Here is a 27,965-nt window from a genome sequence, read left to right on the forward strand (position 1 = left end):
TGTGTGTGTAAGAAGCAGCATCCCTCTGAGCTTAGATGTGTCTTAGTCTTGGTGTCATTCCAGCTGGCTTCCACCTGAAACCAAGGGGCAAAAAAGACACCCAGGACTGAGCAGGTAAAAACAATTCCAAGCATTTCAGGTAATGGAGAATTAAGTTAATGAGTGACATGCTGTCACTCAAGGAACCAAAAACTGGATGAAACAATACGAAGGGAGTTAAAACAAAGATGAGAGTGGTTGCCATAAATATCCCCCAAAAGGGCCCAAGGAGGAGGGTGGGCAGGGGTGTGGGAAAGCATGTTTAATTGCACAATGCTGTCCTGTCCACACACTCATAACCTGGTTCCTATTTTACCTTATCATTATAGATGAATGAATATGTGAATTTTGCTTTCTTGATGGTGCTTGGAGAGATTGTTGTCTGTCCTCTCATCTCAGGACAAATGGTGCTGCTGAGGGTTATGCTAGCACCCATCACCTGAAAAGCAGATTTACTTATTACCACACTGTAAACGCAATCCAGTGCAAGTGTCAACACACTTACTCCAGTAGCTCCCAAAAGTCCTGACTTAGATCTCACTGTGCTAGGTGCTGTGCAAACAGAGTAAAAGACTATTTCAGTTAAATGTCGTCTCTCAAAGGTATCAGAGGACCAGTTAGCAAACTGCTGCTCTTATTTTCTTGAACAAAAATTTGAGTGCTCACAAGTTCATTTGAAAAGACAGAAGGAAGGCAGACCAGAATATAAAGTTCTCCAGACTGATTCCACTTTTGATGTCTCTGGCTGGCTGCCTCTTCCTCAGCTAGCATGTTTCCCACAGATGTAATCCACACCTGTCAAGATAAATTTAAAGTAACTAAGTGCTGACAAGGGGTAAAAAAATGCAGGAAGTGTTTCTACATGCTCATGAACACAAACAGCAAGCACTGGTGGAAGCTTTACAGCCCCACACCTTACAGTATATCTGAGCTAGACCTTTCTGTACTGTTAAAAACACACAAGGGAGACTCTGGTTTTGAACATAACAAAACCCAGCCAAACTCCAGGCAAATATCGGGAGATCTTGTGTTTAAATTGCTGCTGATATACTGCAAATATCAGGTAATTTATACGCAGAATAGGAATAGACAAAATAGAAGCAGCCCTGTGTGTATCTCTGCTATATGGAAAAAGTTTCAATTTCTTGTCCTGCTCAGCTTATACACATTTTCAGTACTGTAATTTTTACATCTGTGCAGGGGGAAACGAGGTCAATTTGCTACACTGATGTTCATATTAAGGATTACTCTGGTATTTCATTGCCTCTCCCATGCTGCCATATCCCGGGATGCTAACCTGTTAATTAGTATCTTGAACACTTAAATATCTGCAAGGTATTTGTAGAGAAAAGCACAGGTGGGAGCAGGAAACCCCAAACAGCAATAATCACAGCATTATCTTTTTCAGTTTAAAAATAGATAAGACTTCAAAGGAATTAACTCAACCCCTCTATCCTTGTGGGCACTCATCACATGATCCTCACCCTTTTTGGGTAACCATGTCAAATCACTTGTAGCATAGTTTGGGTGTCAAAACGTTTCAAGTTCCCACGGCAAAACCTGTGTATTTGTGCATGTGTATATGGATGCCGGGACATGTGCATTGGAATATATATATATATATATATATATATATATATACACACACAATATGTTCTTTCTGTGAGCAGCAAGAGCCACAACAGGTTTCTGGAGCACCTGCAGTGGTGCTGTAGCCAGTGACAAGCAGCTACACCTGCACAGCTGAGCCAGCAGAATAACTCAGAGACTTCACTGGCAAGAGGGGAAAGTGTTTACTTGTCCCAGTAGTGTTGCTTGAGAAATTATGGATAATAGGTAAGACAGATAAACTTAAGTAGCAGCTCAGTGCTAGACTGCAAATACCGGCAAACAGACTGCAGGAGCTGGGCCTGTTTAGAGAAGACTGACAGGGGATCTCATTAATGCATGTAAATATCTCAAAAGTGGGTGCAGGAGAATGGTGCCAAACTCTTCAGTGATGCCCAGTGACAGGATGAGCAGCAATGGCCATAAACTAAAACACAGGAATTTTCACCTCAACATACGATCATAGAACGGACATGAGGAAGAACTTTACGTTGAGGGTGGCAGAGCACTGGAACAGGCTGCCCAAGGGGGTTGTGGAGTCTCCCTCTCTGGGGACATTCAGAACCATCCTAGATGAGCTCCTAGGTACCCTGCTCTGGGTGACCCTGCCGTGGCAGGGGGGTTGGGCTCCATGATCTCGAGGTCCCTTCCAACCCCAACCATTCTGTTAAACAGTCTGTTTTATTCTTTATTACTGCTGAAACCGAAGTTTTATTTATCTGAAAGCCGCTGGAATTTAACTCTCTTTGCTTCCGTCGCCAACGGTACCGCTGAGCTCTGTCGCTCAGAGCGAACCTGTCCACCCCGGGCCTGGCAGGAGCCCCACCGTTCCCACCGAGAAGCCCGGGGCCCGCCTCGGACGTAGTTAAGGGATGCGTCCACTCTCCCTTCATGGAGGTGCCGTCTTCCCTCCCAACGAGGCGCTGAGCAGCTCTCCCGGGGAGCCACCGCCAACCCCCCTCAGGCGAGCCCGCGGACTCAGACATCCCACGGCCGCCAGAGGGCGCCCCGCTCCCTGGTCCGCCCTCCCCAGTGGCGACAGCACCCCGTCAGCGCCAGGCTCCCGGTATCCTTCCGCCCGCCCCAGGATGCCCGGCACCTCCCCACCGCCCTCCACCGCCCCGACCGTTCAGCTGACAGGCTCCAAATCGACGCCCGAGCAGCCGAAGGAAAGCTGCCGCCCCAGCAGGGCAGGGCCGGGCCCCTCCGGCGGAGCCATCTCCCCTGGGCAGCCCCACAAGCGGCGGCCACATGCGCGGTGCCCACGTTGCGCCATTGCTCCCCGCACCACTGCGGCGGCTCGCGCCGCTGCGCGTGCGCGCGCAGAGCCCCCACCCCGAGCGCGGTGTGTGGGCGGGGCGGGGCTGCCGGGCGCTCATTTCCTCCTTGGGCGCCATTTTGTAGCGCAGAGAATCCGCAAATAAAGAGCGGGCGGGAGCAGCGCACCGGGAAGTCTTGGTGGGGGGTACGCCGCGGCGGTGGCCGCCCCGGCTCCGGAGCGGTGGTCGTCGCAGAGCTAGTCGCAGAGGTTGGTGGCAAGTGTGAGCGGTGGCGGCGCTTCGCCCTCGATGTGACGGGAGCGGCCCAGGCGGCTAGTGTGCTGGGAGAGCGAGGCCTCCGCACCGCGGGCGGGAGGTGAGTGACCGCGCGAGCGCCCCTCCCCAGCCCTTCCAGGCCGCCGCCTTTGCTCCCCGTCCCTGGAGGTTGCGGGGCCCGCGGGAGGGACCGGGCCCCTCGTGGTCCCGGCGCGCCAGACTCCGGTGGCCGTGGCGGCGACGGCTCCATCTCTCACCTCGAGCAGGGGGCGGAGCCGAAGCAGTTAGAGCCATTTTGTGTGAGGCCCCGAGCCTGGCCTGGCCGCTCGGCAGGGATCCTCCTCCCTCAGCGTTCCGCAGCCGTCACGCCCGGGCACGGCCGCCGCCCCCCTGGCTGCGGGGGACGCGTTTCCCTCGCCCCTTACTAAAGATGAGCGAGGGCGGGCTGTGCCCGAGCTAGGAGGGAGCGACGGCGGCGGAGTCTGTCAGACGCCTGCGGTGAGGCGGCCCGTCCGCGGCTGATGGGGGCCCCGTGCAGGAGGCGGGGCTGCGTGGCGGGACGGGGGTGAGGAGACGCGGGTGCCGGCTTCAGAGCGCGGTCGGTGAGGCGAGTGTGGAGTCTGCTCGGTCAGGGTGGCGTTTTGAAGGTTCTCTCTCCTCCTCCTCCTCTTCGGTAGTCTGGAGTCTGTGCCGGGGTTTTCCCCTTGGAACTCATTTTCATATCGTTAAAATAGCTGGCAGTTACTTCAGGTGTAACTAGTAAAGCAGCATGCCTGATATTATTTAGCTACTTTGTTTCTTAGAGCATTTTTAAAACCTTAAATCCTGTGTTTTCTAAGCTTTGTAGTAAAAGGTGTACAGACTACTGGAATTCCCAAAATTGAAATGCACTTCACATATTTCACTGCTTTTTGTAGTCCAAGTGTCATAAAAGTCTAAACCAGGATGAGATTACATAAAAAAAAAAAAGTTTCAGTGCCCATGACAGTGTTGTTTCAAGTATGGGGAAAGGTTTTATATTGCTTGTTGCCAGGAACAGATACGCAGGAATGGTTCATAGTAGCCATCGTTTCCCCAAACTCAGGAAAGTGCTTAGTTAGGATAGCACAGCTAAGCTGTTCATCGTATAAATCACAAAATATAATCGTGTTAATTCCAGTCATTTATACAGGAATGTTGTTTTCATTGGTGGTTCTTTATTGTAGAAAATAGCACTTCGTCATGCTCTTGCAAAATTTTTCTGACCTGTGTAGGAGAGAGACGTTTCTTTAGAGGAGAGCCAAGTGAGTTGCGCAGTTCTTGAAAAGTTACTGCATTAAATTCAAAGAATGAGTATTTCAGTTGTATTGTCTGTAGCATACAAATTAATCTGCCACCAAACAGAAAGCTAAATCAAGTCACTGACAACTGATGTAGTCAACCTGATGCTCTTAATGTTTCTGAAAAACTGAGCGCAATGGTAGAAATAAATAGTGATAATAACTTTCTCACTTGTAAGTGCTACAAAAGCTGTTGCATGGAGTAGTGAGGTGAAATCCACGCATACAGAAAGAGCACTAGTGTTTACCTGTAGATGTGATCAACCTAGCTGTTCTGAAATAACCCAAAGAATGTTTTTAGCAAGTGTGTTTTTCTTGTGCGTGGTTCTATTGCTGCAAGTGATAGTAGGTGGCAGTAAGACGGTAACTTCTGTAACACAGTCTTTCAGCACTTTTGTGCTCTTGTCTGAAAGCAAGAGATGGCTTTGTAACTGGTGGCATGCTGAGTTACACCCAGAGGTTAGAGTCACCAGGTCTGGTGCTGCTGTAGAGAACTGAATGTTAGAACCTTACACAAGATCTGGGTATACAGTGTTAGGCTACCCTTAGAAGGAGCATCAGCCTCTGATTTCTTTCAGTCAGGATTGTGGCAGCAATCAAGAGTTTATAATTGTATGCTGCTGCAGGGTTCACAGGTCTCTGGGGAAACTCACCTTTTTGGTTATCTGTGTGTTGGTACTTTTCTGAGGAACACACAAATAATGACATCTGTGCACAACTTAATCGTTTAGCTGTAGTTTGGTGGGACATTTGAAAATCATGTTGCTCTCTGTCAAGGACTTAAAACTTCCCGACATCTTTGTGATTGCTTCCAAATACTGAAGGCGCTACAAGATTAAAAAAATGTTCAGTAAAATTATAATGGGAGAGGTAGGCAACCTAAATACAGTGGTCATGAGCATTCCCCCTGTGATTTCAAGTTATTCTGTGTGAGTTGGGCACCAGCAGTTTGTATCAATAGTCTCTTGAACTTGAAAATGTATAAGGTACGTTCTTGGTAGAACAAGTTCAAATAAGGAACTGCATACAGAAGTTAAAGCAAAATGCTTGAGTAACTTCTGTGTGAGAGGGAAGGTGGTGGAAGTGGGGGAGTTGCCTGTGTATTAGTAAGACTAGGAACAGGAAGCTGCTATTCATCATTGAGATGCTTCTATCTTTTGAAACCTTTCCGCGGGTTCTAATGTCACCTTTTGTGAAAGGCTTGGAAGTTGTTTTATCTGTACATTGTACTTGGATTTTGGGGATGGGTGCTTATTTTTATTAACCAGGGCCCTTAGTAGAGTGCTGTTTATTTGTCAGTGGTTACTGTACACTAGAAAGGTTCTACTTCATTAGGTGCATATTTGTTTGTCTTCAGATTTGGAAAAGTTATATTAGTTCATTGGGTGATGTTGTGAAAATACCTAGTCTGTAGTCTGTAAAAGTCTTCAAGAAAAGAAAAAAGTGTGTTTTAACTACTTAAGAGCATTGCTTTTGTGAAGCTAAGTGGTTACAACCAAGGAATTGACACATCCTTTTTGTGGTATGTGTGCACTGCAGCAGCTTTACAAGTTTTTTGAATCTTGTATGCCACTTCTGTGTTGGAAAGCATATTGCAAATATGAATACTTCTAGCAAGCCTTGCATTCATTGTTACTTGCATGCTTATCTTTTATATTTTATAATATAAATCAATATGTAATCATAGTTTTAGAAAATATTCCGTATTACCCTTTTGAGGTAAGAAGAGTTTGAAATAGCTCAAGGAAGTGTGAATAGTTAATCTAGCACAGTGCAATCCTATTAATGCTACATACACAGTCAAATTCAATTCCTCTTGTGTGTATTCAAGTCATTAATTTTACTTTTTTTCCAAAAAATGTTCATATGGGTTTTAAAATAACTGTTTAATGCTTCCTGTTTATCAGAACTTTTAAAGTAAGAGAATAAGGACTTGGAAGAACATATTATTTTGACATAACCCAAACATTAGTGGTAATACAAATTATTCTTTCTATTCCAAAGAGTCAGTGAAGTATTAGTATATAAGTGACTTTCTCCAGACCCTGATTGCTCTCTATCTTGTAAAAAATAGTGTTAAATAGATGTGGGCACATATAGAATGTCAGTTTGATCTAAACATACATGGACGAAGTTGGGTAGTTTTTCTTAGTTAAATAGGAAGAATTGATTGATGATTGGCTTTTTAGATAGCTAAAGGAATTTTTGGTTACCTTTTAGGAAAAAAATGCATCTGTTGACTTGATATCTAGGTTACAGCAGCAAACTTGTCATAGTGATGTTTTGTACTCTGGCTCTGCAATGTATGAGACCAATATTTCAGTAGTCTGATATTGGCAGATAAAAATTAAGGCTAGAAGTAAAAGTTTCTGACTTATTCAGCATTTCATATAAACTAGTAACTATACTACATAAAACTCATTATTTTTTTTCTCCTGCTTTAGAGTTCACAATGACGAATGAAGAACCTCTCCCAAAGAAGGTATGTTTAAAAATACTTGTGCCTTTACCCTCACAGGTAATCATGACAGCTTGGTAAGTCATGCTTTTCCTTTTACTCCATAGGTTCGCCTAAGTGAAGCAGATTTTAAGGTTTTACCTAGAGATGAGCTCATCCTAAGGTAAAGTAGAAAGCAGTTTTTCTGTCTCAACATTTTAGTGAATGTTTAATGAGATGTATAACCTCCCTTTTCCGTTCTTTTTAGCATCTTTGGTCTGAAAAACTGTTTTATCCTTTTCATGATACATTCCTTTTGTAAAGTTCTCATCTTGTCTAAAACATTTTTGTATGTAGTTTGGGGAAAAGCACTTTTTCCAAAGAGACAAAATCCTGAACAGTATTTTGTAATATATGAGTAGGAGGTTCTTTCTTCACTTGCAACTTTAGAAGATATGGTTGCTTACATTTCTCTGCTAGATAGCAAGTTATTTTTAAACATCAGAAACATGTCAACTCCTTACTCCTACAGTAAGTTTTAGGTTTTCTTCTCAGCTTGTTCAGATATTAACAGTAAAATGTTAAAATGAAGTTTTCATCGCCTAGAACTTGCATAAAGAAGAGCCTGATCATCTTTCTCATTTTTTAGAAGGCTCAGTGTCACCATGGAAAAAATAATAGGCAATCCTGTCACACAGACCACCTGCTTAAAGAAACTAATTTAAGTTGTTTGACTCTGTATATCTGAATTTCCTGACTTGTAACAAGGAGCTAACTAGACTAGGTATCTGTGGGTCATCTGTTTATCTGCTGGAGTAATTTGTGTATGTGTTTTGGTAAACTTTAGCTCTTGGCTTTTTTGTACACTGTAAGTTATTAGCATTATTAGGGTCTCAAATATTGCTGTCTCATGGAACAAAGATTAAAGTGTAGAAATCTGAAGATAAAGTGCCACGCTTAGTATATATGATCAACTACTCACTCTGCTGGGCAAACTATCCTGCCACTTCCGGGGAGACAGTTCTTTCCAGCGGAGTCAACATAGACTGGCTTCATATGTTTAAAACTGGTTTCTGCCTGCTGAGAATCTAATTGTTTGGGTGTTCAAGGATAATGTATTTAAGCAGTAGGAAAAAATACTTCTTTGATGTTGAGTGGTTTAGGCCTTGTGAACCTTTTTACGGAAGTTCCTGTGCTCAAAATTATTCCCAGGAAGAGCAAACTCCTTTACAGACTTGGCTATGCCCTTACTTCAAGCTGTAAAATTCCTGTCAAAGTACCAAAGCATGGATTCTGTGCCACTTGCTATCTACTTGAAAGTGTGAAAACAAACCAAACAAAGGAAGAAAAAAAAAAGGGGGCTAAAAAAGGCTTCTGACTATAATTAGTCAGAACCAATCATTATCAATGATTAGTTGCTACCATAGAAGAGATCCATTTCCAGAATACATTCAAGTGAGAATGTGAGGGAATATACCCAAAGAGGTGAAGTATGTCAGCAGCTAAACTGTGTTAATGAAGAGACAGGAGAGAATTTGCTCATGACAGTTGTGTTGCTATCAGATCTTAATTGTAGACAAAGCAACTTCTGCTCTCAAAAAGGCTGCTTGATAGGTTTAAGGAGAATAACTGTCCATTATACCCAGAAGTGGAAACTTAAATGCCATTTTGGCTATGTCCATTTGTTTGCATTAAGCAGTCCTGTGAACACTGTGTTTTGTTTGCTTGTTGGGGTGCATATTTAATGGCTCTATAGTAAGTGCACCTTGAATTATGATTTCATGTAAAACTAGCAATTACTACACTAACTGCTGGCTTCATGCGTTAGGTTGGAATAAAATATAACATTATATGTAAATGCTGTTTTAATCAAAAGCAGCTCTACTTGTTTGAGACATAGAAAAGTGTGTGTTGAATGCTGCTCTATTGTCTTAAGATTTAGAATGCCTTTTTATTTTTGGTTCATGCTTTGGTGAGGCAAATGCATTTTAAGATATGAGCATGTGTCATTTGCTTTTGGCTAATACATCCTCATTGCTGTACAATTGCACTGATAAGATACATATGTAGAAAATACTCTTTTTTGTCTTTTCTGTGCCATAAATCCAAATTTCACTGTTCTTTTTCATGAATTATGTAATTCAGGTTTGCTCATTGTAGCTTCTGGTGACTAAACACGAGCAGGGTCAACAAAAAGCCTTTCAGTTCAGCCTTTTGGGAATTTCTGCTTGTCTCATTACTTGTTGCTGTGGGCTTATTTCCTTCATCTTTCCCCTTTAACACAGTAGCAACTTAGCTTGATCGTGTAGGAGCTTCTGTGAGGAAGAGCCAGGAACATAACAGAGCACTGTGTGGACCATAGCTAAAAATCTGATCAGTATTAGCCTGGTTATTTGAGGCACCTTGATTTACACAAGCAGTTCTGAGGAAATACAGTGCTTTTACTGAATGTCAGTCAACATGTACTTACAGTCATTTCTAAACTTATTACAGTCACTGAACTTGCAAAGTCCAGTCTGCTTCATATTTTTAGAGAATGAAGGGAATTAATTAACCTACATAATGCTGCTCCATTACCTTCCAGTTCATGTGAGACTGTAAGCAGCCCCTTGAATGTAAATCAGATTCAGGACTGTCTAGTTCAGTGTACAGTTCTGTCTCTGTTCTTTAGTGCATTTCCAAGTAGCACTTAAATGAAGCTCTTCAGATTGCTGATGTTTAGCTATCAGATTACTGACATGAACTGCTAAACAGATAAGGAAGCCAATTAATGAGTGAAACCAAACTGATGTGAGGGGAATAAAAAGCTTTTAGCTGTTGCCTTTTTTTTCCCCACGCAGGTTCATGTTTCTGAACTTTTAGAATGTACTTGGGGACAAAACTATTTTTCCTAGAGAGCCTGTAAAATAAGCTACCTGGAAAATGGTCAAAATGTGTAATTTTTAGGAATGCTATTTGTGTGGGAACTTACCTAATTTATCAGAGGTCTTTAATGTGTTCTGGCGTCTTACGGGGAAGTTGCATGCTTTTATGCAGAGGATTACAGTAGTTCTGGACAGTCTTCATCAAAGTTTATAAGTGGATATAAAGACCTACTCTGTGGCATATGGTGACATTTGTGAGTTGACTTTTTCAGTTTCCTGATAGCGGTAGGCGCTAAGTGAGGCTTCAGGGCATACTAGCTTTTTTTGACATTTTTCTTTTTGTTAACTTGTAGCTCTGGACCATTGGGATGTGGTGGAATTAAACTTGGTAGCTGGGATTCCTAGGTGATACTATGTCCACTGCTAGATTAGCCTTGACTTCTCCAGGCACATGACTTGAAAAATACATGACATGGCCTAGTGCACTCTGGATTTTCTTTTCCAGGAATTAAGTTCTTGCTTAAATACTAGCAGCTGTTGAGAAGGGACTTAGAGGTATTATCTCTGATGTTCTTGGTGACTGTGGGCAGTGTGGTGGTGGTGTATTGTTTTGGTCTTTTTCTTTGTGGTGGTCATGTCTACTTAGTGTTTCAGGTCTTTGTTTCACTTCAGTTGCTCTTTGTACAGCCCGTATTAACAATTTTGACAATTACGCTTTTCAGGCTGTGAGAAGTAACTTAAAATTCAAGTAATTCTGCAGCTGCATTTGAAGCCCAGCTCTTTCATTAAATGTAATTATATCATGTAAAAATTAGGTTCTTTCTTTCCAGGTTTGCTATTTAGTAGATTGTTCCAGTTTTACTTCGGGGGATTGAAATCTCCTGAACTAATAGTTCAGGAGTTTTTACTGGTCAAATGGTGAAACTTCTGTTTCTAACAATGTTCTTTTTCAATCAAAGATAAGTTGAAGGGTTAAGTGGGAACACAGCAATTTTCTTCTGTAGAGCTTGAGAGTTAATTCATGCTGACTTCATGTTCAGCTAAAGAGATGAAAAATTTTTTTACTGATAAAAGGAATAGATCTTGTGCTTGCTTTTGCTTTTCCCAGTGAAGTGATCTCAATGGCTGTTACAGATCTGTTGCTTCTCAGGACCCTTTAATGGGCTGTTTAAATTCACTAAATAGTAAAAAATTATCTAAAGTTAACTTTCTAGTTTTGGCTGTGATAGTAGTGTAGATTATAGAGTTAAAATAGAGCAGTTACAATGAGTCTGGCATAAGATAGGTGTCAGGGACAAAGGGTAGTTGGGAAGGGAGGGAACAGAAGCTTACCCCTTCTCTAGTGGTAAGCTAATACATGAATTCACAATGTGGAGTTGTACCATCATGAGGAAGACACATAATTAGGAGCGAAGTACTTATTTAAAATCAAACAAAAAACCCCCTAAAAGCTGTCCTGTGAACTTTGCTGGTAAGGCATGTTGGGCTAAGCTTTACTGCAGACTTTGATTTGCTACTGATTTGATGATTTCTGTCAAATGCAATGCTGTTTTCAAGTGTGAGGCTTTCTGGCTGTGGATGAATTGCTTAAATAACTTGCATTCACAGACTTAGTAAACTGTTTGGCTTCTGGCTCATGAATATAATCAGAATGTGGTCTTGATTTGAGTGAGCTGCTATGACTGCTTAACCTAGGTTGCCAATTGTAGTGTATTGTAATACACTTCTGCATGTCTTGTTCACTTGGTAACACTTCATGTTATCTTTATATTATGATTTCTGTTACAGAATTGCTTGAATTGTTCTGGTTTGAAAATGAGATGTATCTTATGTACTTTACGTGGATAAATATGTAATGTGTTTGATCCCAATGTTTGTCCAAAATACTGCTGTAAGTGTTAAGATACCAAATTCCCATTTTGTGATGCACAGCTATCAGAACTTTACCCTTTTGAGATGCAAAGTGGATTTAACCATTTCCATGATTCAAAGCCCCTTTTTAAAAAACTGGAATTGCCATTTATGCACTTGTATGATTTCTAGACATTTTCTGGTTGTGGCATGAATGTGTATTCTGAAAGTTTAGGTTTAGATGCCTTGATTTAATAAAGTGAGCTTCAGATTTTTTTTTTTTCTCTTCATCTCTGCAATAGGTGGAAACAGTATGAAGCATACGTGCAAGCTCTGGAGAGCAAGTACACAGACCTTAATTGTAAGTTAGCCAAGTTTCAAAGTGGTACAAGTTACCTGAATGTATGAATCGGTGTTAAAGTAATATCTGTGTTTTCTAAAAGTGCTAGAAATAATCCATATGTCAGTTACTTGTGAGAAAAACTGTTTTTTCTAGTGTAAGTCTTCAGTCTTTCCCAACTTTCCTAGCCACTTATTTTCCTTTACAGATCTTAAACAGCATCCAGAAGTCTGTTTTTTGCATGTGTAGGACCATCTGTATCCAGACAGCTGGGGGGGAAATATCTCAAAACATAACTCCCCAAATAGGTATATTTTCAGGACTTTTCTGTTAGAAAGGAAGTGTTATCTTCTATCAGAATTCTGCATGAATCAGTGACCTTGCAAGATTGTAAACCATGTGCAAGGAGGGTAATAGTTTATAGAGGTATAGGTCTAAAATTAGTCCCCAAGTAACACAGATAAATAAGTTGCTCTAAGTTTCAGTCTCTCAGTTTTGGAAGCCTTGGTATGGAGTATGAGCTGTAGTAATCAGTATTATGGAATTATTGGCAAATGATTATTTAGAAATAACTTGTTCTGAATCAGTTTATGTTCTTGGTTTACAGCTGATCATTCTCAAGTAATTGGAATAATTAAGATTTTTATTTTTTCTAACTTCTCATTGTATACATGACAAGTAGGAGAATGAATGTATATTGTTTGTGTCATGCTGTTTGTGTGTGTTCCTGCTGGAGTAATTTGACAGTGTACTGTGCTGCCTTCTCTTGTTTTGTATGTAAGCTTTTCATAATGTTCATGGATCAGAAGAATGCCAGTTGTGACTAAACTGCCATTCTTGAAGTTCTCAAATATCTTACTGTTTCCTCATGGAGTGTTAAAATGAGTTGAGGATTGATCACCAATAGCACTGTTTTACAGACTGTGGCTTGCTTTTTGGCAGTGTAGATTTCCCTCCTGCCCCACCGTGGCCTCAAATATCTCTTAGATTTGAGGGCGGTTCCAACTTCCCAAGTTATTCCTATATAAACATTTTCAAAGTTTTAAGGAAGTGTCGGAAGGATCTATTTAAAACCAACTGTTGTCAAGCTTTTCTAACACTCAATGATACTTTGATTTTTTTTTTCTTATGCTTACTATAGTCATGCTTATTTATGACTTGCTTTTTGTGAATTTGGTTTTTAGATTTGTTTAGTTGTCTTTAAAAACTGTTCCTGAGCGGATGGTGTAAAACATGTGCTTTTTGTGTGTTATTGTATTAGCTAATGATGTGACGGGATTGAGAGAATCTGAAGAGAAGCTGAAACAGCAACAGCAAGAATCTGCCCGAAGAGAAAATATTCTGGTGATGAGACTGGCAACTAAGGAACAGGAGATGCAAGAGTGTACTGTAAGTATTCGGAAAAGATCAGTTTTCAGTTTTCAGAGCCAGTACCCATGTGCTATATTGTCATATATGTATAGCATCATATTTTCTGTGCTTAAAGAAATAGCAGGGCATTTAAACTTCCACTGAATTAGTAAAGATCACTTCTTAAAGTTTGCTTTTTTAAATTATTAGTTATTTCAGTTGATTTTCAGCAGCACTTGTGCTTGAAAGGACTTCTGCTTCAGAACCATGCTGATTCTTGCATGAACCATGCTTGCTTTCTTCAAGCATTTATCAACTGTGCATATTTACCAAACATGTTACTTCTGACTACCAGATGGATGCAGGAACAAATTGAAACATAGGGATAAGATTGAGTTTGCTGGGTTTCATTTAGGAAGCTTTGGGCTGATATGTGTTGGATTTGGATAACAAGGGTATTGGTAAGCTTCTGCATCTGTTTTGATAGATAGGGGAAAGAGCTACTGACTTTTTCAGGGGAAGTTCTGAAATTGGGCACATCTGTTTCTCCAGGTTTCTAGTGTTTGTTGTACTGAATGCCTTTTCTGTTGCTGTTTGTTTCCCTGTTATTTCTGTGGGGTTTCTGTGACTCTTCTGAAACTATCTTCTACCACTTTGTGGACTTTTGAGCTTTTCTGGATTTCTTAACATAGATTTTATCTGCTGCTTTAATTTGGTGGTTCCTGAGGGAAGATTCTGAAAAGCTGCTTATTAGTTTCTGAAATACTTACGAGAGCTTCTCTTGTTTTGTAGCCTTCCTTCCCTCCCCCCACCCCCCCATAGGTTTTCAGAGCTCTCAGGTATAGTAGTGTGACGGTTATCTCTGTACACAGTGTATTCACTACTTTTTAAGACCATAAGATGATGTTAGTTCATAGTAAGAGATGGTATGAAGAGAAAAGGGGCTAAAGCACCTAAAGTTTGCAGTGGCAAAAAACGAATCACAGAATCACTGAGGTGTGAAGGGACTTGCAGTTTGTCTAGTACAACCTGCCTACTCAGAGCAGGGTCAGCTGGACCAGGTTACTAAGGACTGTGCACAATCAGATTTTGACCATATCCTAGAATGGAGACCCCAGAACCTCTCAGGGTGATCTGTGCCGGTGTTCGGTGACCATCACAACAAAAAGCATTTTCTTACTTTCGTAAGTTGAATTTCCTGTTTCAATTTGTATCCATTGCCTTCTGTGCTTTCAGTGGGCACCATTGAGAAGAGCCTGCCTACTTTACTCCCTGTATCAGGTATTTATGCACGTTGATAAGCTCCCCTTGAGCTTTCTCTTCTCCAGGCTGAACAGCCCTAGTGCTCTCAGCCTCTGCTTGTATGTCACATGCTCTAACCCCTTAATCATCTTCATGGCCTTTCATTGGCCTCATCCTAATTTGTCTTGTACTGGGGAGCCCAGAACTGGACCCAGTACTCCAGATGTCTCGCCAGTGCTGAGTGGAGAGGAAGGATCACCTCCCTTGACCTGTTGGCATCACTTCTCCTAATGTAGCCCAGGATGCTGATGAAGATCTGTTCTGGTGGTATACCACACCACTTCTCTAGTAGTAAGACTACTATATTTATCCTGCTTCTCTTGTTAGTTCTACTGGTGAATCCTGCCGCAAAGAACAGCAGAACAGCGATAATAGGAGGTTTTGTTTTTTTCTTTCTAACTTCTGAGCATATCACTGAAACAGTAAATAATAAATAAAAAGAAATACAAGTTTTTCATCAAAACAAAGATTTGTGTGTACTACTTTCACCTTTCTGCCTATTTCTAAAAGAATCAGACAAAAATTTCAGGTATTTAAGACTACGAATTTTGACAAGATCCTGAAGACTTCTAGGGGTTTTGGTTGCACTTACAGATTATTTAAAGCCTGTAATGCATAGGCTTCCCAGAATGTGTTCAGAAGAACTTCTGAAGAGGTTTTATTTACTTTGATGTACCAAAAAACAAAGAGGAAGAAGAGGAGGGGGGCAGGACTGAAAAGAAACAAACCCAAACATCCATCCACCCAAGTGGCTGCTATTTTTTCCAGGTATTGACACAGGAATAAGATCAAGGATGTGATCTCCGTAGTACACAGAGATAGGAAGATGCATCCTTGAATAAAGGGGCTAGAAGCTGTGATGTAGACATAGGCACCTTCAGGTCTTTTCAGATGTAAACTCTGAAAGACCACTTTGTTTAGTAGTATTAGATATGGGGTTTTCTTTTGTTTTGGGTTTTTTTTCTCCTCAGTGAAGTAGCAGTAGCAAAATAAATCATGTTGGATGAGATGCAAAGCTAAGCTGTAGGATACTAAATCATTTCACAAATGAACAAAAAATGTTCACCATATGGTAAGTTATTTGACATGCCTAGTTTTTAGTTCATAAAATAACTTTTAGCATAGTTAACAATTTTTTGTAATCCATATTGACATGTAAAATATATCAATGACCAGTTATTTATATGTCAGCCTTTAATGTTTCTTGTCGCATCTCAGTTAGATGGAGCATTTAACGTGCTAAGTTTCTTGCATACTTATTGTTCATATTACTTTTAATGCATTTTCAAAACGTATTTTATACTTACAAAATTGCCTTATTTAAGTTTGAAAGGATAAAAACTTAAAAATACCATATTCAAATGATAGTAGCTGATAAAGACATAGGGAGTTTACTGATTGTTACGTAAAACAACTTGCTAGTTAAAATGTACTAGCTCTGTGATAAGGTGTGACTTTCCTAGTTGCTATTTTAATTTGTAGCCACCTTTTAAAAAGATAAAATACATCAAAGTCTACTTTGGCTTACAAAAGTCACCAGTCATCATTGTGAAAGTGTAGGTGTGCATGTCAGAGTAGCTGTGGTAGCATGGTTGTCCTAATTCTGTATCAGTACTCTTTTTGGAGAAACTAGGTGGTAGTTGAGTGCGTAGCTCCATTCTCATTTGTGATCTGTGCTTAGACTAGCAGCAGAATATATGGATTTCTTTTGAGCTGGGAGCTTCCTGAGAGTGTGACTGGTGTTGTAGACCTACTCTGTGTAGGTTAGGGTGGCTAACTAAAGGGCTGAATTGAAGTTCAGGGGGTTTAATACTTCATGTACCCTGCTGGCAGCAGCAGCCTTGAGTTACCATTCCCCTAGCAGGAACAGCCCTGATAAAAGAGGTTGCTACTGTTAGGGAAGTGCAGGTAAAATATTGGCTACTGTTTCTACATAAAGCTTTATTTCTGGCAGAAAGCGGGGTGATGAAGTTACTGCTGCTTCAGGAAGCCTCCCAAGCTACTGCACAGCTGCCGTAGGTCAATGAGCAGACAGGCATTTGGAAATACTTGCTACTCAAATAGGTTTTCTAGGGAACAGGTAATGAGTAGAAGCTCCCTGTGAGTGCAGTTGGATTGTAGTACCTAGATGGTCATTACTCAACCTACTTGTGTTTTAGGTTACAGCTGTCTTGTGTTTTTTCTTATGTTTGTTTTGCAGTGTATTCCTTGTAAGAAGGATATGTAGTTGCACTTAGAGTGCTTACATTTTCTGTTAAGTACCTGCGTTCTGTTGGTTAAATTCATGTCAGAGGGGGTATTCTTTGTGTATCTTTGTACCGCTTCAGCTGAAAAGATTCAGCTGTTCCAAGAGTATGTGAGAAGCATGACATGTCTGTCATAGCAAAAGAAAAATAATCCACCCAAACAAGATCCTGTGCAGCCTGATGTCCACTAAAAAATCCCTAGTTTTATGTTCTCCTGTCTTGGGTTAGGGCAGAGAGAAAGCTGATATCAAGGTTTCTATAACTGTTTGTGAAGTTGCATCCCTGTCTGTCCATCTAATGGACTTCTGAAAAATACCAGCCAGCGTGCGCTTTTGTGTTTTGGAATGTGAACAGCCTGTAGTACTTTTAAGTGTTAGAGTGGGTGTATCCTGGGGTCTGCCATTGGAGAGAACTATTTCTGTATATTCAGCTCTTGCCTGAAGTTGTTCCTGACTGCAGGTAAACTCTTCTGCTCCTCACACTTTACCACTTGGAATATCAACAGGAGAGATGTACCAGAGGGTGGTTAGAGGGAGCAAGAATGGGAGGTTTGGGCTGAATAAGCAGGAAGATGAATGGAATACAGAAGCAGGCAGAAGGTTAGGAGGTATGGTATTGCTTTAGGAGTGGGTCATGTTGGGGATAAGTTGCTAGGTCTGGGTGGATGAAAAACGTGGCAGGTGAGACCTCTGGAGTTACAGCTGGAGTAAGGGAGTTACAAATATGGAGGAATGAATAAAAACTGAGTTAGAAAAACTGGAGGAATAAATGGTCTTCAAGTTTGGGGAGGGAGTGAGCAAGGATTGTTCAGCTTCAGCAAATTCTTTCTCGTCTGTTGTTTCAGGAACAAGGTGTTAAGTAGAACCTGTGCAGTGCTCTCTGCATGGCCTAGGGGCCTGAGCTAGATATCCAAACGACACTGTTCAGTAACTGACATCAGACAAAATCAACTGGGTTCTCTTGAGTGTTTTAGTGCATTTTTGGCATGAGGAAGGAGCAGGTGGCAGCAACTCCTTGTGCCACTGATGCGAGAAAGCTGTTACTGTTCTTAGGCTGAAGTAGAAGAGGGAGGGAGCTGGGCCTAAATAAGACAAGGAACATGGTCTGGTTTTTTTTTTTTTTGCCTAATTTTGATGCCTGTCTAAAAATAAGTTGGGAACAATGTTGCTGTAGCATAATTCCGTTCCTGGAATGCCTTGCCAGCTGGAGTGTCTCTCTATATGTGCAGACATCCATTAAATTAGCTGTTTTGCCTTCTACTAGTGCTAGCCCTCGCAAGGAGTTCACAGGTTGTTGAAGTACTACCACTGGTGCAAATGTTGGAAAGATGAATGGGTGTAGAAAAGACAAGAACAGTAAATTAAATAGATCATTATTCAGTGAGCAGCATCTTGTACATTCACTGAGGCAGGGGACCCATGGGGGTAAAACGTCATCTTAAGAAATGTTATGATGGTCTTAATTTGGACTTCCTGTTTTGAAGTAATGTTTGTAGGCGAGTTCTTGAGTACGTTAGTCCCCCTGTTTTTCTTTTTGGGCATATAAAAGTTTGTATGTTTAAAAGCATGGTGGTTATTTAAACTTTTAAAAGTAGCTAAACATTTTTATTTTGGTAACATCAAATTAATGTGGAGTCAATGGAAACAGTTATTTCAATGCCTTTGAAATCACTTATTTGAAATAAAAATCTAAGAATTGTTGCTACTTAATATATAAATTAAAACTTATGTTGTCCTTAGTCAAGAAGTGACTGAGGTCATGACTGCACATTAAGGTAAATAGAATGTACTTAGAGTATACTTTTTCTTGTAAAGACCCCATAAGACAGTAACTATACATGAAAGTGGTTAAACTAATGGGGCTTTTGACTCTGCTGCTTGTCCCAGGTAAAGCAATGTGTGAAGGGTGAGTTTTTCCTTCTGTTTTGCTGGTGATGCCTTATACTATTCATCAGTGAAACTGTTGTTGTCAAGTCTGGTTGTAAGATTGTGTGTGCAGGAGGAGGCAACCCCCCAACTTTCAATTAATGCTTGTTTCTTAATTTCATGTAATTTTCTTCATCTCTTGCTGAAGAAGAAATGTGTGTGATACAAGGAGCATAAAAAACCTAACCTAAGAATGGAACTATGTGTAGGCTGATGTGATTTTTAGTGATTAGCTAAACTAAACGCATACTGTTTGGTACATCTTAATGTCTGTTGTGATGGAATTAAAACTTAAGAAACTTAAAGTGAATCCTATTTAAATCCATCCAAGTTTTGATTAATTAATGTTATATTTAATAGAAATTCCCTTGCAATACTCATTCTGAAATTCTGACTGTATTGCATGCCTTCTGGGTTTTGAATTGTAAAATTATAAATATTTTGGGTTATGGTTATTGCAGGATAATAAAATTAAACCAAAATATGTTTAATTTGTTAACATTTCTAAATTATTTTGTTTAAAAAAATATGCAGACTTGCATTCCTTAGAATGACTGTTGCATTTCCAAAAAAATGTAAAAGTTTTTAAAAACCTTTGTAGTAGTTGCTTAAAAATACTATGTGTCAATATAGACTGTAATATTCCATACTAACTTTCAGGTTACATGAAAACCAGCTATCTGTTTTAAGCAGGTAACTCTCTGAATACACTTCCCCCCCCCCCCACTCAGAGGCGTGCAGGCAGGTACAAAAGAAATGGTGTATTCTAGTGCTCCAGTCACTGCTTTGGCGAATGTTACCCTATATGTAGGAAACAATTTTGAAACAGCGAGAGGCGGAGGAGAAAAAGCCCTTGGAAGTTTAAGCTTTGACAGGTGGAGAGATGAGGGATTGGGTGAATATGTACATTGATAGGTGCAGGTGGGCAAAAGTGACGTGTTTTTTTCCCCTGCATTTTTCAGGTTACAGTGTTGAAAGAAGGCATGCTTCCTTGATGTTATGTTTGGAATAACTGTATGTATCTAGATGACATTAAAAATTGTTTTTAATGTTGCATGGATAACAGTCTTTTTTCTTACTTTATGCAGAATCAGATTCAGTACCTCAAGCAAGTCCAGCAGCCTAGTGTTGCCCAACTGCGATCAACAATGGTGGACCCAGCCATCAACTTGTTTTTCCTAAAAATGAAAGGTGAACTGGAACAGACTAAAGACAAACTGGAACAAGCCCAAAATGAACTGAGTGCCTGGAAATTTACGCCTGATAGGTAAACAAAACAAATACTCCCCAGTCAAGACTTCCCTGACAGTCCCACTACGAGAATGCTATGGTGGGACAGCCAAGTACTCGTTTCCACACCAAGACTCAGACGTTTTGAGGCAAAAGCCAGATTCTTATACTGTCCAGCTTGTAATGCTTAATGTAAAACTTACCAGATGAACCTTGTGTTTCAGCTTTTTTCTCCCCCTTTGCTTCAGAGGCCTGACGGCGTCGGACTATTCTGAAGAAATGGCCATCTTCGAAAAAAAATCTTTTCTAGAACATGTAGACATTTGCAAAATTGTTCTATTTGAAGAAAATAGAGGGAGAAACAGAAGTCTTAAGTCTGTGGCACACTGTGTCTACAGACATTTTGGAGGAGAGAGAACCTAGAGATTATAAATCATGAATTGAACATGTAAAATTCCCGTAAAATGTAGAAATGGAATATGCTTCGCTCTTAACCTTGAGCCTAGTGACTTAGAGACACTGTAAGTCAGTTTTGCCAATAAGACTGTGGACTTCCTGCTTGTTCACTGAACTGCTGGGTCAGAACTCGATGAGGTGAATTTTGCATTAAAGAGTTTACTTGCTAACCACTTTTGAATAGCCATGAGTGCTATTTGATATCACAACAGTGGTAGTGTACACATTTGACTGTTTAGCCTTTGGGCTCTCTAGCACTTAAAGGAGCCTTAAGTCAATGTTGCTAAATAATGAACTGTTTCCTGGATGGTTGGTAATACTGTGGATGCCTCAAAATTAGGACTGTACAAAATGTACGTTCTATCTAATTGCAGGTTTAAAATTGCTGGAAGCAATATATTTGATCACAACTAGCATATAGAAGAAAAACTGGTTGTGATAAGTATTTCATTGCATGTTTTCATGCAGAAATGAGAATTTTTCGATCTTCTCTACTAAGAACTGATATCAAACGCTCAATACAGAAGGCACACAATGGCAACTGTCTTCAGTGTTGGTGGGGTGTTTTTATTCCGTTGTACACCTGGGGATTTTTGTATTGCACTTCTATATAAAATGTGCCTTGAAATAGTTGTAATGCATAGTTCAAGGAACACCACTGGTTATACTGTTGTATTGTGAAACTCCTGGGACGAACGAGAATTGAACAGGTTGTTATTTCTGCATTGTCTCGTTCTCTGAAAACAAAGTCAGTATTTTAACAAACCAGAAAAAAACTTAAAAGCATGCACTTTCCTTGGTGGAATCAGTGAAGGAGCCTTTGCTATTCTTATTGATGCCTCTGTTCTGTTGTCCCAAGTTACTTGTAAGAGTAGAGTTCTCGGACAGTGGGGAGTGCATGTCTGAGGTCTGTAAAGTGAAATGCAGATTTGGTATGGCATTTGTGTTTGTTTTTTTCCTTAGCTAATTGAGTCCTATTTAATAATCTGAGGTTTTGATTTTCAAAACAGTTGGGTAATGTTTTATGACTCGGTCTTATCCCAGAAAATTCGTACTTTAAATTAAAAAAAATAATCCAGCTGTCACAGAAGGTGATGTATTCTAACTGTTTTGATCACTTTGATTAAGATGGCATTACATATTTTTTAACTCAGAGGTATCTTAACTCAGAAATATCTTAACTGTTTGTGCTTCAGATGATTAATACGGGATTGAAGAGTAGTGCACTTACACAGGTCTATTTTTTTTGCATGGTAATGACTTAAAAGAAAAACCTACAGAAAGGCTTTACCTTTTTAGAAGTGATACATCTGGAATGATTTTGCTATAGCAGTATCTAAGATTTTAATGATCTAGCATCAAACCAGAGGTAAGACTTGCATTAATAAATTGTTAATGTGTTACCAAGCCATTTGTAAAGCTCACCATAAAGGTATGCCATGCAGACTGCTTGTTTAACTTGGAGTTTAGAAAATTATTTAATACATTTAGATACAGGTTGGTTGTTGTCTTAAGTCTTAAGACTCTAAATATGTGTATGCATATATTCATATATTACGTATCTCTGAGGAGAGACAAGTAACATAACACTTTTTTTTCAAGCAAAAGTATTAAAACAGAATTTTATTTTTGTAGCTCCAACATATCTTAATAATCATATAAGTCAATGGTGTGAATGCACATAACTCATATATGCGAAAATTAGAGTTATTTCTTGGTTAATAATTGAGGCTGTCTTAAATATAACTACATTAAGGTTTTGTCGGGTTTTGTTATTTGTGGAAAGGTAAAGAAATGGTGACACATGTAAAGTACTTAGGGGATTTTTCATTCTTTTTGCATCCTGCTCCCCCCCATTTGCTTTATTTGTCCATCCTTGTGTGCAACTACTCTTATTTCATGGCAACTGACCTAGTTTATGGAATAGATGATGCTCCTAATCAGATCCCTGAATGGTGCTCAGGATAATGTGTTAACGGCAACTCTGAGCCTCAGCCGTAGATAAAGATGTACAGCATAATTGTTGCTGATGGCTGGGGGTAGAAATAAAAGGACATATAATGAAGGGAGTGGCTGTGCTAAGCCTGTTCAGCCATCATTAAATGTAGGTATACATTTGCAGTAAGCTTAGTACAGCAAACACTAGTCTTCTGAAATAACCGTTTATATTCTTACAGGTTTTGTTGCATGTATGTTCAACAACGTCAAACTTAGTTTTACAGCTGATAGTTACTGGATTTTATATTTTTGCATGTGTTGTCTTTTTTGTAAGTTGCGAGGAGAATTTACTTGGTGCCATACTAGTTCAGAACATCTGGAAAAATTTTAATGGGAAGAAATAGCATTATAGGTAACTATGCAAATTTCTATACAGGTAATAAATATTTTACATTTTGGCAGGCATTAACATGAAGAAATTAATGGGATTCTAGAATTGTCCCAGTTCCAAGGTGACTGGTATTTGGTAATTCTACAGTTGATGTTGTTTTGTGAACAGAAAAGCGTTAAATGACTTAAGCACTGCGAACTTCTTCAACTTGTAGTGATGATGAATACAGTAACAGGAATTTGCAAATGGCTAAAAATCATTGCATGTCTGCCTAACAACTTTTGGGGTATGTTACATTTGGTTATCTCCAAAGTGGTCCTGCTTTACACAGAATGAACATCTCTAAGGAAACTTGCATCTTAAATGTGTGACTTGGACTGTATTAGGTCAGCACAATTTAAACTTCAAGGACCTGGCATTGGACATCACATCAAGAAAGAAAACAGGTTGCTGCCTTTAGCAGATTTTCAGGCTTCCAGGACTTTACACAGCCAGATTCCTTCTGGAGCAACCCATCTGAAAGATTTGGGAAAGTCAGTCGGAAACGTTAAATGGGGCAGAGTTGGCAGAACTTAAAAGTTGTCTAAGGCTTGAATGCTTAAAAGGTAGTTAAGGAAATTATTATTTTAAATTCTTTTGGTTGGGTATTTTGGTTGCAGGAGAGAACTGTGGCTGTGCGTTGTAGCGGAAATTTCCTGTTCTACTTTTTTAACCCTCAGTTTCTTTTGATCTTTATCACTTGTTTAAAAGCAAACAAACAAAATTAAATGACCTTCTTGGTCTTAAAAAGTAATGCAAGTTCTGCCACTGAATTCACAATAAACTTGTTCAAGTTCGGGTTGTTCTTTAATTTTTTGTTTGGCAGAACTTCTGTAGAAAAGGACAGCTTTATTATGTTGCTGAGCCTGTCAAAAGAACTGTTTGTGGTTGCTATCCTGACTCTGGCAGACGAAGAGTCCTAAAAGACTTTAATTTTTCTCTTTCATGGAGTCAGCTGTATTGCCTATATATTAATTTGCATACTACTTCCTATAATGCTTTACAGTGCAGTTTTTCTAATGAAGATTAAAGATGTGTGATGTTATTCATTTACTAACTAGAATCTTCTTGGCTCAATTTTTTTCCCTGTTTCCCATTTCTTTTGGAAAACAGATATCCTAATGAGTATTACTCATGACTTGAAATCTGTCATTCTAAAAGAAGTAGATTAATAATACATTCCTTCATAAATTTCCTGCCAATGTTTAACTAGATTTTGCTTTCTCCTCACCATGCAAGATGTGCTTAGGAAAAGCTGACCATAGAAATCATGAAACTGTGTACATTACTGTCAAATACATAAATTGAGTTGAAAGCCAGACATCTAATTTTTTTAAGAATACCTGGGCAGCATTCAAAAGAATGTGTAAACCTCTTAAAGAAATACAGATGTCATTATGAGAAGTTAAATGGGATTCAATATTCCCTCCTAAACTACTTTCTTTTCACCCAAATGTAATTATTAAATTTTACTAGTACACTAAATGCAGTATATTTTTGTTTATAATTCAGTTTATACATGTAATTTTTATGCAGTACTTTTGAATTACAAGGCACATCTTTAATCAAATATTTAACTCCATTGAGAATTAGTACATGCAAGATTGTGCATACTGATAATCCAGATGTTGGTATCAAAAAAGAACAATATGCTTATTCATATTTGCAGTAATAAAACTTGCCTTCCGCTTTATGGGACAGCGAAAGAAGATCAGCTGGCATTGGAACAGCATGTGGTAACTATAGGGAGACTTTCTGCTATGACAATTATGTTGAGGCATAATGTTTCTTGAATTGTGACATGCAGAAATTGCATCTCCTTTTTGTCTGTGATTGTGATTGAGGAAGATTACTGCAGGTTTTGTCTTCATTTTGTGATAGATGGCTCTTTCCTTTGCAGCCAAACAGGCAAAAAGTTAATGGCGAAGTGTCGAATGCTTATCCAGGAGAATCAAGAGCTTGGAAGGCAGCTGTCCCAAGGACGTATTGCACAGCTTGAGGCAGAGTTGGCTTTACAGAAGAAATATAGTGAGGAACTTAAAAGCAGTCAGGATGGTAAGGGATTTTTTTAAGAAAATGGAAGTTGCCTTGCAGTACTAGTTTAATTTCCTGATGATACACAACTGTAAAACCATCTTTGCCAGAATGAAAGGACAACATTGAGTAAAATATGACAATTGTAAACCTTTACTGGTAGTATTAATAATAAAAAGACACAAAATAAACCACAAAACGACTTTTGGGGACTTGGGATTTACAGCTCCAGTAATGCAGTATTTGAATTTGAAACTCAAGACTGCAGGCTTTGCTATTTAATAAGGAATGTTGAGACTGCACATATTATTGGTGAATTGGCAAGATGAAAGCTATTAATGTTGCATGAAGCTAAGCATGCACTGGGAACAGAATGATTCTGGTTAACTTTGACTTATTTCAAAATAATTTTGAAAGCAAATCATTGTTGAAACTCTTTAACAGTGCCTAAGAATGCTTAAGTAACTCAGGTGAAGTAAAATAGCTCATTACTGTGTTCACAGTCCGAATTTTACAGCATTGTAAACATAAATCAAAATTACGTATTAGCTCTGGCCTCTTGCATAATTTAAATGAAGGAGAAAATGCAAATATAAAGAAAACCTTTTATGAGAGTTCTGCATAGAATCAGTGTCTTTTTGGTAGACTGTTACAGGGTAGATTACCTGATTATTACAGTAAGTCTTGAAGAATGAGCTATTTGGGCATCATGTAAGCCGCTGGATATGTATTTGTCTTACAACTGAAGTCTAAGATAGCTGACATGTCCTGTATTTTTAAGGATAATTCATTCTCTCCCCCCCAGTCATATTTTTGAGAAAGTAGCAATATAAAATAAATAGAATTATTTAAGGGAAATTACTTTTTTTTTTTCTGTGTAATGACATGTTGTTGGAATAGTTACCTGTTTACTTCTTAACTGCTGTTTAGGTAATGCAATTAATCTAAATTTATCAAGCTCATAATATAAGCAAATGTGAATACTGCTTAAAGATCTTGCCTATCAAGTACAGTATAGTGAAGTAAGCTCCAGAGATGTGTTCTTTAACCACTACTGCTTCTTCCCCATATCAACAAAGATGACGGTAATCCTGCAGTAAGTTTTCCTGATGTTTTTTTTCTATAGCAGCAAAAAAGCTTCAGTTGTATGACTTCTTACAGTAATAAGCAGTTTGCATTTTACTTGCTCTGTTATATCACTGGTGCAGTTGAAGACTAAGTGAGTTGGTGTTTCTTTTACTGTTTTCAGGTCAAATTTGTGTTGCTCAAAAATAGTCCTAATTGTAAAATGTTTTTAGTACATAAGTACTAGAACACCCTGTTGAATTAGTTCACATTTTTGTTAGAAGGTGTTTTAGTGTCCTGTTATATGGGATTTAAAGGATTAAAACCAGTAAGAGCTGAAACTTCCTTGAAATGTGACTGAAACCTTTTTGTTGCTTGAAGAGACTTTTGTAATTGGATGTGTTCTATGCAGATGTGGTTCATGGTCACTTTTGCAGGATTTCTGCTAAGGTTTTGTACTTCAGTAAGTGGTTTTTGCAGAATATTAATTGTTGGAATTGAGCTCTTTTCCAGATACCTTCCTTTCTTGCCCAGAAATTAATTTTTTCTCATACATTTTGAGTAGCATTATGAAAAGCATGTAGATGATAGTTAAGCATTTTCTCCTTCAGAGGCAGAGCATCTAAACCAGTGCATGCCTGATGGCTGAAAAAGTCTGTTGAAAAACTTAGGATAAAATGTTGAGTTGTAGGATTTTAATTTTTTTTTTCTGAGATTCAAGCTATGTATGGGCTATTAAGTGTTTGCAACAAATGTGTTTTCTTTATATAGAATTGAATGACTTCATCATCCAGCTTGATGAGGAGGTAGAGGGTATGCAGAGTACCATTCTAGTTCTTCAGCAGCAGTTGAAGGAGACTCGCCAGCAGTTGGCGCAGTACCAGCAGCAGCAGTCCCAGGCATCCAACCCAGGTACCAGCAGGACTCCATCTTCTGAGCCTACAGACCAGGGAGAGGCTGTGGGTAAAGACTGCAGCCGCCTGGCAAACGGACCAAGCAATGGTAGCTCCTCCCATCAGCGGACGTCTGGGCCTGGTTTTTATAGGGAGGGTAGCGGCACGGAGGATGACTTCCCAGCTTCTCCAGGGAATGGTAATAAGCTGTCCAACCACTCTGAAGATAGAACTGGTAGAGGAAGTGGTAGCTACATAAACCAACTCAGTACTGGGTATGAAAGTGTAGACTCTCCCACTGGCAGTGAAAACTCTCTCACTCACCACTCAAATGACACAGACTCCAATCACGATCCTCAAGAGGAGAAAACAGTGAGCGTGAAAGGTAACAGAACTGTGGGTTCTCGTCATGTCCAGAATGGTTTGGACTCCAGTGTAAATGCGCAGGGTTCAGTTTTGTAACATTTTTCTGCAACATTTTTATACAGTGTCATTTAAATTGGGAGAGGATACTGTCCAGAAGCCCTTTAAATTAGTGCATACTTGTCACAATTTTGCCTTTTTGTGGGTTTCTTTTTGCTTCAATACCTCTGCCTCTTTGAAAATTTTAACAGTTAATTACATTGAATGTTGCTAAGAGGACGTTTGTGTAGCTCAAGTTATTTTTATATGAGTTAATGTGAAGTTGAAATGGAAATTATTTCCATAAAGTATAACATAAATGATGTCTGTACAAATCTGTGTATATCTAGAACCTGTGCTGTGTAAGGGCATTCTTACTCATACTGTTATACTTAACACCACCTTCAAGATTTGTAATAATAGCTGTGGGTTTATGACTGCCAAGTTTGCCCAGTACAGTAGTTTTATCACTAAAAGATGGACTTACTAAAGGAGTCCTGTAGTAGTTTCAGTGTTAATTACAGTTTTCCCCACCATACATCTGTGCATTTTCTCCTTAGGTGACCGAATGTTTATGGATTGTGTGCATAGTTACTCAGTTTTTAAGAACTGTTGTATCCTGTTTATGCATATTGCTCTGTGACTCCACTATTATCTTACCTGTACTGACCAAACCTAAATAAAACCTTTTAATAATGTAA

The 27,965-nt window shown here is 39.4% G+C and overlaps 1 protein-coding gene across 3 annotated transcripts; it reads left to right on the forward strand.

Moving 5' to 3' along the window:
- The first annotated feature begins 3,020 nt into the window (after positions 1-3,020).
- On the forward strand, positions 3,021-27,965 carry WTAP (WT1 associated protein). 3 transcript variants are annotated; one of them, XR_010613070.1, is made up of 8 exons: positions 3,021-3,282; positions 6,946-6,983; positions 7,067-7,122; positions 11,956-12,014; positions 13,255-13,382; positions 19,905-20,083; positions 20,295-20,640; positions 24,771-24,859. XR_010613070.1 is itself a non-coding variant. In XM_065680481.1 (8 exons), exons 2-8 carry the CDS (start codon positions 6,954-6,956, stop codon positions 27,322-27,324), a joined length of 1,191 nt encoding a protein of 396 aa, XP_065536553.1. In that variant the 5' UTR covers positions 3,022-3,282; positions 6,946-6,953; the 3' UTR covers positions 27,325-27,965. The 3 variants fall into 3 exon arrangements, 2 of the variants coding, with proteins under 2 accessions (XP_065536553.1, XP_065536554.1); XM_065680481.1 differs by lacking the exon at positions 20,295-20,640 and adding an exon at positions 26,741-27,965 and having other exon boundaries at positions 3,022-3,282; positions 24,771-24,925; XM_065680482.1 differs by lacking the exons at positions 3,021-3,282; positions 20,295-20,640 and adding exons at positions 3,514-3,680; positions 26,741-27,965 and having other exon boundaries at positions 24,771-24,925.

The sequence above is a fragment of the Lathamus discolor genome, chromosome 5, assembly GCF_037157495.1.
Source record: "Lathamus discolor isolate bLatDis1 chromosome 5, bLatDis1.hap1, whole genome shotgun sequence".
Classification (NCBI taxonomy): domain Eukaryota; kingdom Metazoa; phylum Chordata; class Aves; order Psittaciformes; family Psittacidae; genus Lathamus; species Lathamus discolor.